Source organism: Narcine bancroftii, chromosome 4, assembly GCF_036971445.1.
Source record: "Narcine bancroftii isolate sNarBan1 chromosome 4, sNarBan1.hap1, whole genome shotgun sequence".
Lineage (NCBI taxonomy): Eukaryota > Metazoa > Chordata > Chondrichthyes > Torpediniformes > Narcinidae > Narcine > Narcine bancroftii.
Window position 1 is genome coordinate 172,224,454 of NC_091472.1, and position 13,392 is coordinate 172,237,845.

At 41.7% G+C, this 13,392-nt stretch overlaps 1 protein-coding gene across 1 annotated transcript in view; it reads left to right on the forward strand.

Moving 5' to 3' along the window:
* Window positions 1–6,092: 6,092 nt before the first annotated feature.
* LOC138761226 (solute carrier family 2, facilitated glucose transporter member 11-like) overlaps window positions 6,093–13,392 on the forward strand; it is a 47,438-nt gene continuing 40,138 nt past the window's right edge. The window contains exon 1 of the mRNA XM_069933012.1: window positions 6,093–6,243. Within this exon, the coding sequence (XP_069789113.1) occupies window positions 6,238–6,243 (6 nt within the window). The 5' untranslated portion in view covers window positions 6,093–6,237. The remainder of the gene's footprint in view (window positions 6,244–13,392) is intronic.

Below are 13,392 nucleotides of genomic sequence, written 5' to 3' on the forward strand. Positions count from 1 at the left end.
AGGGAAAAACCAGATTGGACCAGATTAGAGCTAGATAAAATAGGGGAGAAGATACCTGAACACATACTAAATAAGTGGGATGAAAAATTGGTGCAACATAGGAATTCACCAGTATTGCACCATCTGCTCAACATTTGGAAGAAGATTCACACAGAAAGGAATAAAATAAATTATCAACTACCAAAATTAATATTGACACAAAATCAACTAATCCCTTTCACAAGAATGGGAGAGAAAAGGGATCAAAAGAATAGAAAATTGTTTTTCGGGAAATAAATTATTATCTTTTGAACAAATGAAGGACAAATATAATATAACTCACGATACAATGTTTGCATACCACCTACTTGAAGGACAAATTGGGAAACAGTCTGAGGTTACCAGAAGGAAGCAATTTTGAATATGTGATTACAGACACAATGATAATTAAAAAATTTATAACAAACATGTATATCAAATTGCATGAAAAGGAGAATGAGGAAACAAGCTGTAAACCTAAACAAAAATGGGAACAAGATCTAAACATAAAGATAAAGAATGAAACATGGGAAAAGCTATGCTCCGGAACTATGAGAAATACAATAAACACGAGATTACGAATGATACAATATAATTGGTTACATAGGCTATACATCACACCCCAAAAGTTAAATAAATGGGACCCAACAGTATCAGACAGATGTTTTCACTGTAAAAAGGAAACGGGAACTACAATACATGCAATTTGGGCATGTGAGAAAGTGAAAAAATTTTGGGAAGATCTAAACCAGATATTAAATAAAATCACAAAAAGCAATATACCAAAAAACCCAGAGATCTTCCTTCTAAGTAATATAAGAAATAAAGAATTTGGACTCGATTTGGATGGAGCACAAAAATGATTTATTATGATAGCCCTAGCTGTAGCAAAAAAATGTATTATGTCAACCTGGAAATTAGAAGACAACTTGAGAATACAACAATGGTGCATAGAAATAATAAATGTATTCCATTAGAAAAAATAACATATAATTTAAGAAATAACATCACAATATTCAAACAAATATGGGAACCATACATGGAACACAATAGACAAATCCTACCATGGACCTCCACCACCTAAAATGACAGAAAGAGAAGACAACGAAATGAACTGACTCAGTATATAAAAGTAAAAGACAAAAATTTCTTGTTTGTTTTTATTAAGTGACGACATTGTTTAACGGGTTTAATGTATCATATAGATTAAACTTTGAATAAATGGGAAGGAGGAGTGAGGGAGGGAGGGAAGGGAGGGGGGAAAAAGGGGAGAAAATGACACTGTATATATTCAAGAGAAAAATGTCTGTATATATTTTGGTCAGTATGGTTCATAGTGTGAAAAATTTTAAAAATTTAAAAAAAGAAAGATGGGAACAAGATTTAAATATATCAATAGATCGACAAATTTGGCAAAATTTATGTAAAGAGGTTATATCTAATACAATTAACGTAAGATATAGATTACTTCATTATAATTTATTACATCAGTTACACCTCAGAAATCGAATAGATGGAAGTCGGACATATCGGATCAATGTTTTAGATGTGGGGAAGATATTGGAAGTTTTCTTCATTCCACATGGTCTGGTCCAAAAGTTAAACCTTTTTTGACCTCTATTAGTAAATGTTTGCAACAGGTTACAGGTGTTTTTCCTTTGAACCCTGAGTTATTTTTGATGAGAAATTTTGAAAACATAACTCATAAGCTACTTTTTTCAGATTTTCAGTTGAAATGTGTTATATTGACTGATGACAGCAAGGAATATATCGCTGTCACTTGGAAATTAGATGTTTCTTTAACATTAGGAAGATGGCAAACAGAGATTTTTTAGAAAAAAAATTACAAATAATTTGAGAGGTAAATATTCTATATTTTTATAAATTTGGAGCCCGTATACTCCAACATTAGGCTTGAAATTATAAATAATCGCTTTGAATCCTCCGGACCAGAGAAGACTTCCCTTAAAAATAACGATTTCTTGTGAAATGTTTTTGGGATATTTGAGCATTTCCTAAAGCAATCTAATTCAATATATAATCATATTCATTATGTATTTTAGTAAGTTAGATTTTTTTTATAGTTATTATTTTTAGTGGAGGGTAGAAGGGATTGGGGGTTGGGAGAGAGGGTTTAGTTAGGGTTCTTTTGTACTTTTTTCTTTTTCTTTATATAAATCAACATGTATTTAATCAATAACTTTGTAATAGTGTGATGTGTTTTTTTATTTGTCATAAATGTGTTGATCGTAAAAATATTTTTTTAAAAGACATCGCTCCTTCAGCGTGCCTGAACATTGCAAAGTGCTGAAAATGCTGCTGCTGAAGTATTTGGGATCAGAGTACACGAGTGACTCTGTCAACCATAAGCTTGCGGTCATTCAGACAGGAGCCTGGATGGAAACCCAGTTGGCTTAAATCCAGAGCTTGTGACTTTGCTCTGTTCTGCTTTCAAATGCCAAATGAGTAACAGTAAAGCCTTGCGGTTGCATAATGCAAAGGTCCTATTCTCCTCAAACAGCATCAAATGCACACCAGTCATTCAATATGCAGAATCGGACATTTTGGTGCCTACAGTTTGTCACCGCATATTTTGATGCTTTCATTTTGGCGATGGATATTTTAGCAAAAAAAATGACTTGCAGCCCCTCGGATATTTTGGCGTCTGCAGTTTGGTGCCAGCTCTTGCATTTGGTGATGGACATGGCATGTAATTTATTATAATTTTAATTGAATATAATAAATATTAAGGATCGATTGAAATTGTTTCTTGGTGCTAACAGTTAGGCTACAACAATTTATTCACATTATGAAGTGAGGAGCAGCGCTTTGGTCTATCGTGTGGGACCCTGCACTCGGGACAGCGGTTGTCGCTCTATCACTGACATGGCACTATGGGCGCTGGATGCTTACCAGCGATGACTGAGTTAATGAGTCAATAGAACCAGGGGATGGGGAGCCAAGTGGAGGGGGGAAGGGGGGAACCACATGGAGGTGACTGGATGGAAGAGGGGGTCCGGGAGTGGAGGGTGATTAGGGATCATGAGGGTATCAGTATCCAGTCCCCAGCCCCTGGACACCCTGCCTCCGCTACCCCGAAAGGGCTTGGCAATAGGTTTCCTCCCACTGTCTGCTGCCTCCGCTTACTCACCATCATGCGCTGGTAAGCCTCCTGCATCTGTAGTGCTATGTCAGTCAGCTTGACGCGATAGAGCAACAGCCGGCATCCCGAGTGCAAGGTCCCGCACGACAGACTGAAGCACTGCTCCTCGCTTCATAATAAGTATAACAAGTGAATAAATTGTTGTAGCCTAATTAGTGCCAAATGTTCAGTGCCAAACTGTGGCTGGCAAAATGTCCGGAACCAAACTATGGCTGGCACAATCTCCAGAGCCAAACTGTGGGTGTCAAAATGTCCTGAGCCAAACTGTGGGTGTCAAAATGTCCAGAGCCAAACTGTGCAGGCCAAAATGTCCAGTGCCAAAATGTCTTAGACCCTTCAATTTGAGCTACTCTGCAAACACTGGTTTCTTGAGGTGCACCACACACTTCACCATTCACAGAGATATTTCCTGAGGCTATGCAAACACCCATTCGGATCCTGAACATGGATGAGAGGTAAACAAAAGCATGAGGGGATCAGAAGAAAATAGGAGCAGGAGTCAGCCATTCATCCCTTCAAACCTGTCCTGTTATTTAATATGATCTTGACTGATCTTCCACAGGCCTCAACTCTTCCCAAAGGCCTGAGTTCCCCCTCTTTAAAATAAATGATCTGCCTCTTTAAGTAGCTCTAGCTATCCAGCTTCCTCAACCTTGTGAGGTAGAACATAGGCATAGAACATTATAGCATAGTACAGACCCTGCAGCCCATAAGATAGTGCCAACCTATATGAACATAACAACCTAAACCTTCCCTAACTCATTCCCATTACCTTGTATTTTACCTGCATCCGTGTAGCTATCTAAGAGTCTTTTAAATGTCCCTATTATACCAGTCTTCACCACACGTGCTCATTATTCTCTGTGTAAAAAGGTTTACCCCTGATTTCTCCCTTAAACTTTCCTCCTGTCTCCTTATACATATGCCTTCAGATAAATGCTACTGTTGCCCTCATAATTTTGTAGACATCTATTTAGTCACCTCTCAACCTTTTTTGGTACAAAGCATAAAGCCCTAGCTCTGTTGACCTTGCCTCATAAGACACACTCTCCAAACCAGGCAACATCCTGGTAAATCTCCTCTGCACCCTTTCCAAAGCTTCCACATTCTTCCTGTAATGAGGCAACTGGAACTGAACACAACATTGTAAGTGCGGTCTAAGCAGTATTTTATAGAGCTCCAACATTACTCCATGGTTCTTGAACTCACTCCACTGATTAATGAAGGCCAGAACATCATAAGCCTTCTTAACTATCCTATCAGCCTGCATGGAAGCATTGAGAGATCTATGAATTTGGATCCCAAGGTCCCTCTGTTCTTCCACATGGTTAAGAATCCTGCCATTAACCATATACTCTACCTTCAAGTTTGACATTCCAAAATGCATCACTTCACACTTAATCAGATTGAATTCCATTTACCATTTCTCCACCCAACTCTGCATCCTGTCTATATTCTATTATAACCTACAACAACCATCTACACTTCCATCCTTCATGTTATCTGTAAACTTACTGACCTATCCCTCCACTTCTTCATTCAGGTCATTTATAAAAATCACTAAGAGCAGGGCTCCCAGAACAGATCCCTGCAGAACTCCACTAGTCACTGACCTCCAGGTAGAATACGTTCCATTTAATACTACTCTCTGCTTTCTGCAGGCAAGCCCATTCTGAATCTACACAGCCAAGGTTTCATGGATCCCATGCTTTTTTTCTGAATGAGTCTCCCATGGGGGAACCTTGTCAAATGGCTTACTAAAATCCATATGCACCACATCTACCACCTTCCCTTCATCAGCTTCTTTGATCACTTAATCAAAAAACTCAGTTAGTCTCATGAGGCATGACCTACCCCTGACAAAGCCACACTCATAATCCTGACCCTTTGAATAGTTTGCCCAGCACTGGGCAAATTCACCATCATCTGGCAATCCCCAGTTAGGACTTGATGTTGTGAACTGGCGTTGTGAAAAGATGGGCCTCATAAACTTTTTTTAATGTGAAAAGTACACCACGGTAGAAGGTCCTCTGTCCTGTGAAATCCATCCAGTCAAATTACACCCAATTAACCTGTACATTTCTTTGGAGGGTGGAACACCCAGAAAAACCCATGCAGATCATGGGGAGAATGTCCAAACTCCTTAAAGGCAGCACCAGATTCGAACATGGGTTGCGGGCTCTGTAATGACGATGTGCTAAATGCTAGGCTGACCAAGCCTGCTCCCTCTAACACTGAAGGAATCTTTCCAGGTTTGCTTGATTGCTACAGAGAGAAAAATGGAGTTCTTTACTGGAGGGGCAGGAATAGCTGGTATTGCTCACCTTACAGCATAGGATGTCATAGATGCTCTGTGGTTAGTAAGGGATTACTTAAGGTGGGATGTGAGTGGGATCATCCACAGCGATGATCAGGCAGAAAGCTGGTGGGCCTGTGTAGAGAGTTGGCCAACCCCCTGCTCACCCCCATCAAGGGTTAAACTCAGAAGGATCATTCTGTTTCTGTGACCTTGTTGTCTTTACCGCCAGCACATTAGTCAACATGACTGGCCAGAAAGTAATGCCTGTCCATCTTATCTTACTTTCCCTATTAATTTCAGACTAATGTATCTGAAGTAAGAACAATTCAGTCTTTAACAGAAGCAGCAGAGCATATAATGTATTACATCTTGCACCTTTACATAGGTAATGTATTACACATGGGGCAGAATTCACTCTTGAGTTCTTGGGACTTTCAACCAGCTTACATATTAAAGGCTGAGCTTCTTGGAGCATTACTGTTGAACACACGGTGCCGGGCGACTGAGCCTGGAAATCAGATCGCAGTATGTTGAAGGAGCTGGTACGATCCAATTACAATGTGATTCTGCAGTTCAATTATTTTTGTGGGCGCAGTGCAAGGGAAATCTCCGCTCCAGCTGCCAGCTATTGAATGATCTGGGCATTTACAGCACAAGTCAAACTCTTGGGGATCCAAAGAGCAGGTTCTTTTCCCCCGGGATCTCTTTCAGCAAGGTTTGATGTCGTTGCAGACTGAAAGAGGTAGCCTAAAGAGGAATGATGGTAGAGTTTTAACCTTATCTGATTTAAATGGATTTAAGTGTTGAGTTGTTGAAATTGGATTTATTTACTGATTGCCTAGAATTGCAAAGTAAAAGCTTTTCGAAATGAGAACTTTTTCATATGATAAATGTCTGTATTAATGACGGACATGTGGGGGTCGTGTTATTTATGTGTGTCCCTTAATGTAAGTTGATGCCTGTCTAAAACCATGCCAACCATTCATTTGGAACGTACAAATGAGTCCTCAGCTCAAAGTGCGTTTTGTCGCCCTAAATGGGGGTGGTACAGTTGAAGCCCAAATACAAGAGGATTAGACCGCCTCTCTGTGAAGTTGCAATTCTGTTACTTTCAACATCACCATAAGTTTTGTCTTCTCTGTTTTCACTCATGGTGATGCCAGAGAGTTGCTGTTGGTTTCAGGACCAGAGGGGAGATTATGCAAATGCAAATTACTTGAGCCTCCTGCAAATTGGGAGAGAGCCAAAAAGCTTCAAGAAATGAATGGATGGCAGTGAAGTGTGGTGGAGATCCTTGGGGGAACTGGAGAGCTATGCTGTTAGAGTGGACTGCACTCAAATCATGTTGCAACCTACCATAGAACTGAGGGAGTATAAAGGATTTAACGTTAAAGAGCCTAAAAATCTAAATGGAGCTGTACACAGAATCCTACTTACTTACCATCACACATGAACAGCAATATAGGGGCTGCAGAGAGTGGTGTGCACATGGGATGCACTGCTGGCAACAGTGGTAGAAGCAGGTACAATAGGATCTTTTAAGAGACTATTATCTACATATATGGAACTGAGAAAAATGGAGGATGACTCAGTATGGAAATTATAGGCAATTGTTAGAATAAGTTATTAGGTCACCACAATACTGTGGGCTGAAGGGCCTGTAACAGTGCTGTAGATTTTGGTGTTCTATGTTCTATGTCAAGCCAGGGAACCACAGGCTGATGAGCCCAGCATCAGTAGTGGGAAAGTTACTGGTGGGGATTCTAAGGGACAAGATCTGTCTGCATTTGGAAAGTCAAGGGCAGATTATAGATAATCATCATGGGTTTGGGAAATCATGTCTCACAAATTTAATTGAGTTTTTAAAGAAATTGCCAAGACGACTGATGAGGGCAGAGCTGTGGACCTTGATACAGGCTCTTGGAAATCAAGTTTCCACTTGGTAGACAGGTCCAGAAGATAAGATCACATGGGATCTAAGGTGAGGCAGCCAAATAGATGCAAAGTTGGGTTGGTGGTCCGAGTCAATGGGTGGTGTGGAGGGTTGTTTTCAGATCAGAGACCTGTGATCAGTGTTGCACCACGGGGATCAGTGCTGGCACTCCTGTTGTTCATATATATTAAAGACAGTGATATTGTGGACAGAGAAGAAGGTTAGAACAAGATCTAGATCAACAACAAAAGTGGGCAAATGAGATAGAATTTGACTCAGACAAGTGCAAAGTGATGCATTTTGGGAAGCTAAACCAGGGCAAGACAGACACCATGAATGGGGAATGTTGTAGATCAGAGAGACCTAAGGTACCTGAAAACAGTTCCCCGTTAGCTTTGACACAGATAGAGTACATAGTGAAGAGGGCATGTGGCATGGCTTGTTTTTGTTAGACCAGATAATGTGTACATGAGTCATGTTAAAGGTATACAAGGGGTTGTATACCTCTAATAATACTCATGTACACTGGAATACTGAGCATGGTTCTGGTCACCATACTGTGGTTAATCTAGAATGAATATTGATGTTGCCGGAAAAGTGAAAGATGGAAGTTTGCAGACACTATGGTTATAGTAAAAACCCACAGTAAATGCTGGAGGAACTCAGCCAGTCTCGCAGCATCCCTAGGAGCTAAAGATATATTATCGCCTTTTCGGGCATTAGCCCTTCTTCAAGGTACAAGCCAAAATCAGGCGAGTGTCTGAATGAAGACTGAGAGAAGAAGATTGAAGGAGAGGAGACCAGCCCAACGAATAATAGGTGTTAATTGGGTAAGAGGAGAGGTGAGAATTGATTTTGGCTCTGTGAAAGGAGACAGAGGGTAAAGGGAGGAGAGAGAGAGAGAAAGAGACAGAACTAGAGGAAAGGAGACAGGTGATGAAGATGGAATGGGGGGAGGTTGTTTGGGAAGTTAATGGAAACCATAAAACTCAATGTTAATACTATCCAATTGGAGGGTGTCCTGATGGAAGGTCAGATGTTGATCCTCCATTTTGTGGGTGGTCTTAGTCTGGCAGAGCATGAGACCATGGACACATATGTCATCAAGGGAATGGGGTTGGGAATTGAAATAGGTGGATACGGGGAGATCCACACTATTTCAATGGACAGAGCCAAGGTGCTCCACAAAGCAATCTCCCAGTCTGCACCCTGTCTCTCTGAGGTAGAGGAGACCATAATGGAAGCACCAGATGCAGTAGATGATCCCTGAAAAAGTGGCTAGAGCTGAAGTGCTCAACAAAGAGATCTCCCAGTCTGTACCCAGAACCTCTGGGTATGGAGGGCTTAAGTTACAAGAATAGGTTGGATCACCTGGGACTGTTTACCCTGGAGTGGAGGAGGCTGGGGGGTGACCTAGCATAGGTTGTAAAAAGCTATGAAGTGCAGGGATAACCAATGAGTGAAGGTCTTGACAGTTAACCAATGAGTGAAGGTCATGGCAGCCAACCAATAAGTAAAGGCCACAACAGCTAACAACCAATAAATGCAAGACACGAAAGCTAGGCTCACTGTTTTTGTTGAGCACTTCATGGACTTTGGGAGATATGTGAACATCCTGTATCAAGTTATCCAGGCTGTTCTCCTGATGTCCACAATGCCACTTTAAATCATGAAACAGTAACAATCTAACCTGATATACAAAATAGAAAAGCATAGGAACAGCCCTTTTAACCCTGTCTCTATGCCAAGCACAATGTCTAAATCAACCTAAAACTCGGCTGCTTCTTTTGAAAGATATCCCTCCATCCCTTTCACATTCATGTCTACCTTGAAGCCTCTTGAATGCTACACGTATCTCCTTCCATCACTACTTCAGGCAGCCTGTTCCAGTTTTGTGAAGCTCTTCGGTGGGGTTGTAATAATAGTGAGCATTTTGCTCCAGTTTAAAGCAGCATGGACTAAAATGGGCTGTACATAAGTCAGGGCACTGTTCAATACAGAACATTTGTCAGAAAATGGCCACCATGAATGTCCATGGTCTAATTTTGTGACTGAAATTATTTTACCCAAAAATGATCTCCAACCTAATCTACTCTGGGCAGAGCCTGTTGTCAGTCAGCAGTAAGCCTCCCAAAGTTCAGTAGCTGATGGAGTATCTTCCCATTTCCATTGAGGCACAGAGTCTCAGTTTGCTCCACTCCGAGCCCGGACTGTGCCACGCGGCTCCATCTCTCCGAGAGCAGAGGGACGATGCCAAACAACAGAACATAGTCATGCTGGAGCTGACAGTTGATGACTCCAGAGTGGCCATCATGAATCAGACCGCTGCCATCTGGAATCGATCCAGTGTGTTGGCATGAGGGGCATGATGTGTTACATCAGGCCATAGTCCCAGTGATGCTTGATTAAGGGATGGCATGTGTGGCATCGTGGAGATTGGAATGTTCTCTCCTCTCTCATCTTTTCCCTTCCCACTGAGTGGGTCACTGCATGGGACAGGCTGTACAAACCAAGCTGCAATGTTGGCACAAATGGTGACCTCAAAGGTAAATAGCTCCGATAAGTATACAGTTTGTAGTTTTTCATTGAGTGTGATTGTAAAAAAACCTTATATATTTGAATAAAGTCATCCCAAATTCCAAGGTATGCAGATCTAAATTGTCTAGCCTCTCTTCAGAGGGCAACACTGTTAGCATAGCGGTTAGCGCAATGCCTTTACAGTGCCAGCGATCAGTACTGGGTTTTGTATCCCATGCTGGCTGTAAGGAGTTTGTACGTTCTCCCTGTGTCTGCGTGGGGTTTCTCTGGGAGCTCTGGTTTCCTCGCATCGTTCAAAACATACTGTGGGGGTATAGGTTAATTGGGAGTAAATTGGGCAGCATGGACTCATGGGCTGAAATGGCCTGTAACCATGCTGTGTATCTAAAGGTCTAAAATAAAAGACAACCAGCCACATTTCCTTGAATAGGCTGAAGATGTCTTCGCTTCTACCTTGAAGAAGAGCTCAGGCCCAAAACGTCAGTAATATATCTTTACATCCTATGGATGCTGCGAGACCATCTGTGTGTTTTTACTACACTCATAGTGTCTGAAGACTTTTTTGTTTTACGCAGTGATCACTTCTGCCAGCCAGAAGCCCATGCTTCTATAAATGGGAATTGAGTCCCAGCTAATCTAAAGACTGAAAAGATTTCCATCAAGCTAAGGGATTCAGCATAGGAGCAACAAAATGTTTCAGTGAGATATGTGCCACTGACAGGAATGGCTAGGAGGTTAAAAAGTTCAACAATACCTTGACCATCACAGGCAGAGCTAAGAAGGCATGGACACAGTGCTCACCCATTAGGTTCTGCCTCTGATACCTGTCTATTAGTGGACCAGGTGGGGAAAATGGGGAAAAGAAGCACGTCCATCAATGTATCCAAGAAAACTTTATAATTTTCCTCATAAGTCTTCAGGATACTTACAATGTCCAGTTGAAGCAGACCACAGAAGTAAACATAATGTGCATAATGAGTAACAGTCGATATCAGCAATGAAAATATGGAGAGTTTAAAAACTCTTAATACTATAAAGTGGACTGGAAATGTCAACCATGGAGGCTGTTTAAATGAAGCTTTATGCTGTACCTGCAAGCCATTGGGATTGATAGCAAGTCGGATACATGGAAGATTGCACTGCTACTTACTGTGGCGGCACTTTAAACGCTAGAGGTTTTCAACACATTTATTTTTGCTGAGGCAGAAGATCGGAGCAAATTCGACAAGATTATTGAGATGTTTGATGAACACTGTTCAAAGAAAAATGAAACCTTTGAGAGGTATATGTTTTGCTCGTGCACACAGATGTAGGGAGAGAGTTTTGATACTTAACTAAAAACAAGAACATACAATTTTGATTTGCAGCAAGATTTAATGAACTATGAACAAATTGTGTGCAGGATTAATGATAAGAAATTGAGAAAGAGGTTATTGCGAGAGACAGAGCTTTGCTGGAGCTATGAATCTATGCCACGCCAGTGAACTTGCTCTGCAGCATGCGAAAAAATGTGGTGATAGTGTAAAAGCTAGTGAAAATGAAGACATAGTCATAGCCACAGTATCTGGCCATGCACACAAATGAAATATGAGATCTAGGAACCAACAAAATGATGGAAAGGCATTCAATTGTAAATGATACAGCTCCAAGCATGCTCCAAAGCAATGCCCAGGTTATGGGAAAGCCTGAAACAAGTGCAAAGGGCACAATCACTATGGAAAGCAATGTTTTTCCAAAGGGAAACTAAACAGAAGTAAAAGGGTACACACTATAGAAGAAACTGCTCTCAGTGAATCACTTTTCATGGGCCTGGTGGTGCAGGAAGTGAACAGAGTCAAGCAGGATAAGTGGACTGTGCCATTTTATACAAATGAAATAAATATTCCTTTCAAGTTAGACACAAGGCAAAGGTCAATTTGATCTCTGAGCATGACATCAGGGCAATGAAGATAAAGCCATACATTCATCCAAATCCTGTGCTGCTCAAAGCCTACAATGGACAGAGCATTGACACAAAATGTACATGTAAACCAGTGGTTCTCAACCTTTTTTTTCCACTCACATACCACTTTAAGTAATCCCTATGCCATCTGTGCTCTGTGATTAGTAAGGGATTGCTTAAGGTGGTTTGTAGGCAGAAAGAAAAAGGTTGAAAACCACTGTTTTAATCAAACCTAATTGACTCGTTATGTGCACAGTTTCATAACTCCAAAGGAAATGGGCCAATAACAATTTTTCTCCTGCAAAATATTTCAATAACAACTGGGTCTAGAGCAGTGATTCTCAACCTTCCCTTCCCCCTCACAACCCAGCTTAAGCAATCCCTTACTAATCACAGAGCACTTATGGCATAGGGATTACTTAAGTGGTATATGAGTGGAAAGAAATAGGTTGAGAACCACTGAGTTAGAGGTTCAAGCAAGCAAGTCTCATGTAGAAAACAGGCAGGGCAGGTCAATGAACAGAATGGTACTGTCAACTCAAAGTGAAAGTTAAAGATAAAGAGCACCACCTCAGGATCTCAATAGTCTCAGAATGACATGAATCACTGCTCAGTGATAAAGCATGTGAAAACAAACCTAGTTAACAGTGACCATGCAGAGAACAGTGCAGAGGAAATAATGGTCAATTTCCTGACATCTTCAAGGGGTTTGGAGTTCTACCATTCACCTATCTTCTTCTTTGGCTTGGCTTCGCGGACGAAGATTTATGGAGGGGGTAAAAGTCCACGTCAGCTGCAGGCTCGTTGGTGGCTGACAAGTCCGATGCGGGACAGGCAGACACGGTTGCAGCGGCTGCAGGGGAAAATTGGTTGGTTGGGGTTGGGTGTTGGGTTTTTCCTCCTTTGCCTTTTGTCAGTGAGGTGGGCTCTGCGGTCTTCTTCAAAGGAGGTTGCTGCCCGCCAAACTGTGAGGCGCCAAGATGCACGGTTTGAGGCGATATCAGCCCACTGGTGGTGGTCAATGTGGCAGGCACCAAGAGATTTCTTTAGGCAGTCCTTGTACCTTTTCTTTGGTGCACCTCTGTCACGGTGGCCAGTGGAGAGCTCGCCATATAACACGATCTTGGGAAGGCGATGGTCCTCCATTCTGGAGACGTGACCCACCCAGCGCAACTGGATCTTCAGCAGCGTGGACTCGATGCTGTCGACCTCTGCCATCTCGAGTACTTCGACGTTAGGGATGAAAGCGCTCCAATGAATGTTGAGGATGGACCGGAGACAACGCTGGTGGAAGCGTTCTAGGAGCCGTAGGTGATGCCGGTAGAGGACCCATGATTCGGAGCCGAACAGGAGTGTGGGTATGACAACGGCTCTGTATATGCTTATCTTTGTGAGGTTTTTCAGTTGGTTGTTTTTCCAGACTCTTTTGTGTAGTCTTCCAAAGGCGCTATTTGCCTTGGCGAGTCTGTTGTCTATCTCATTGTCGATCCTTGCATCTG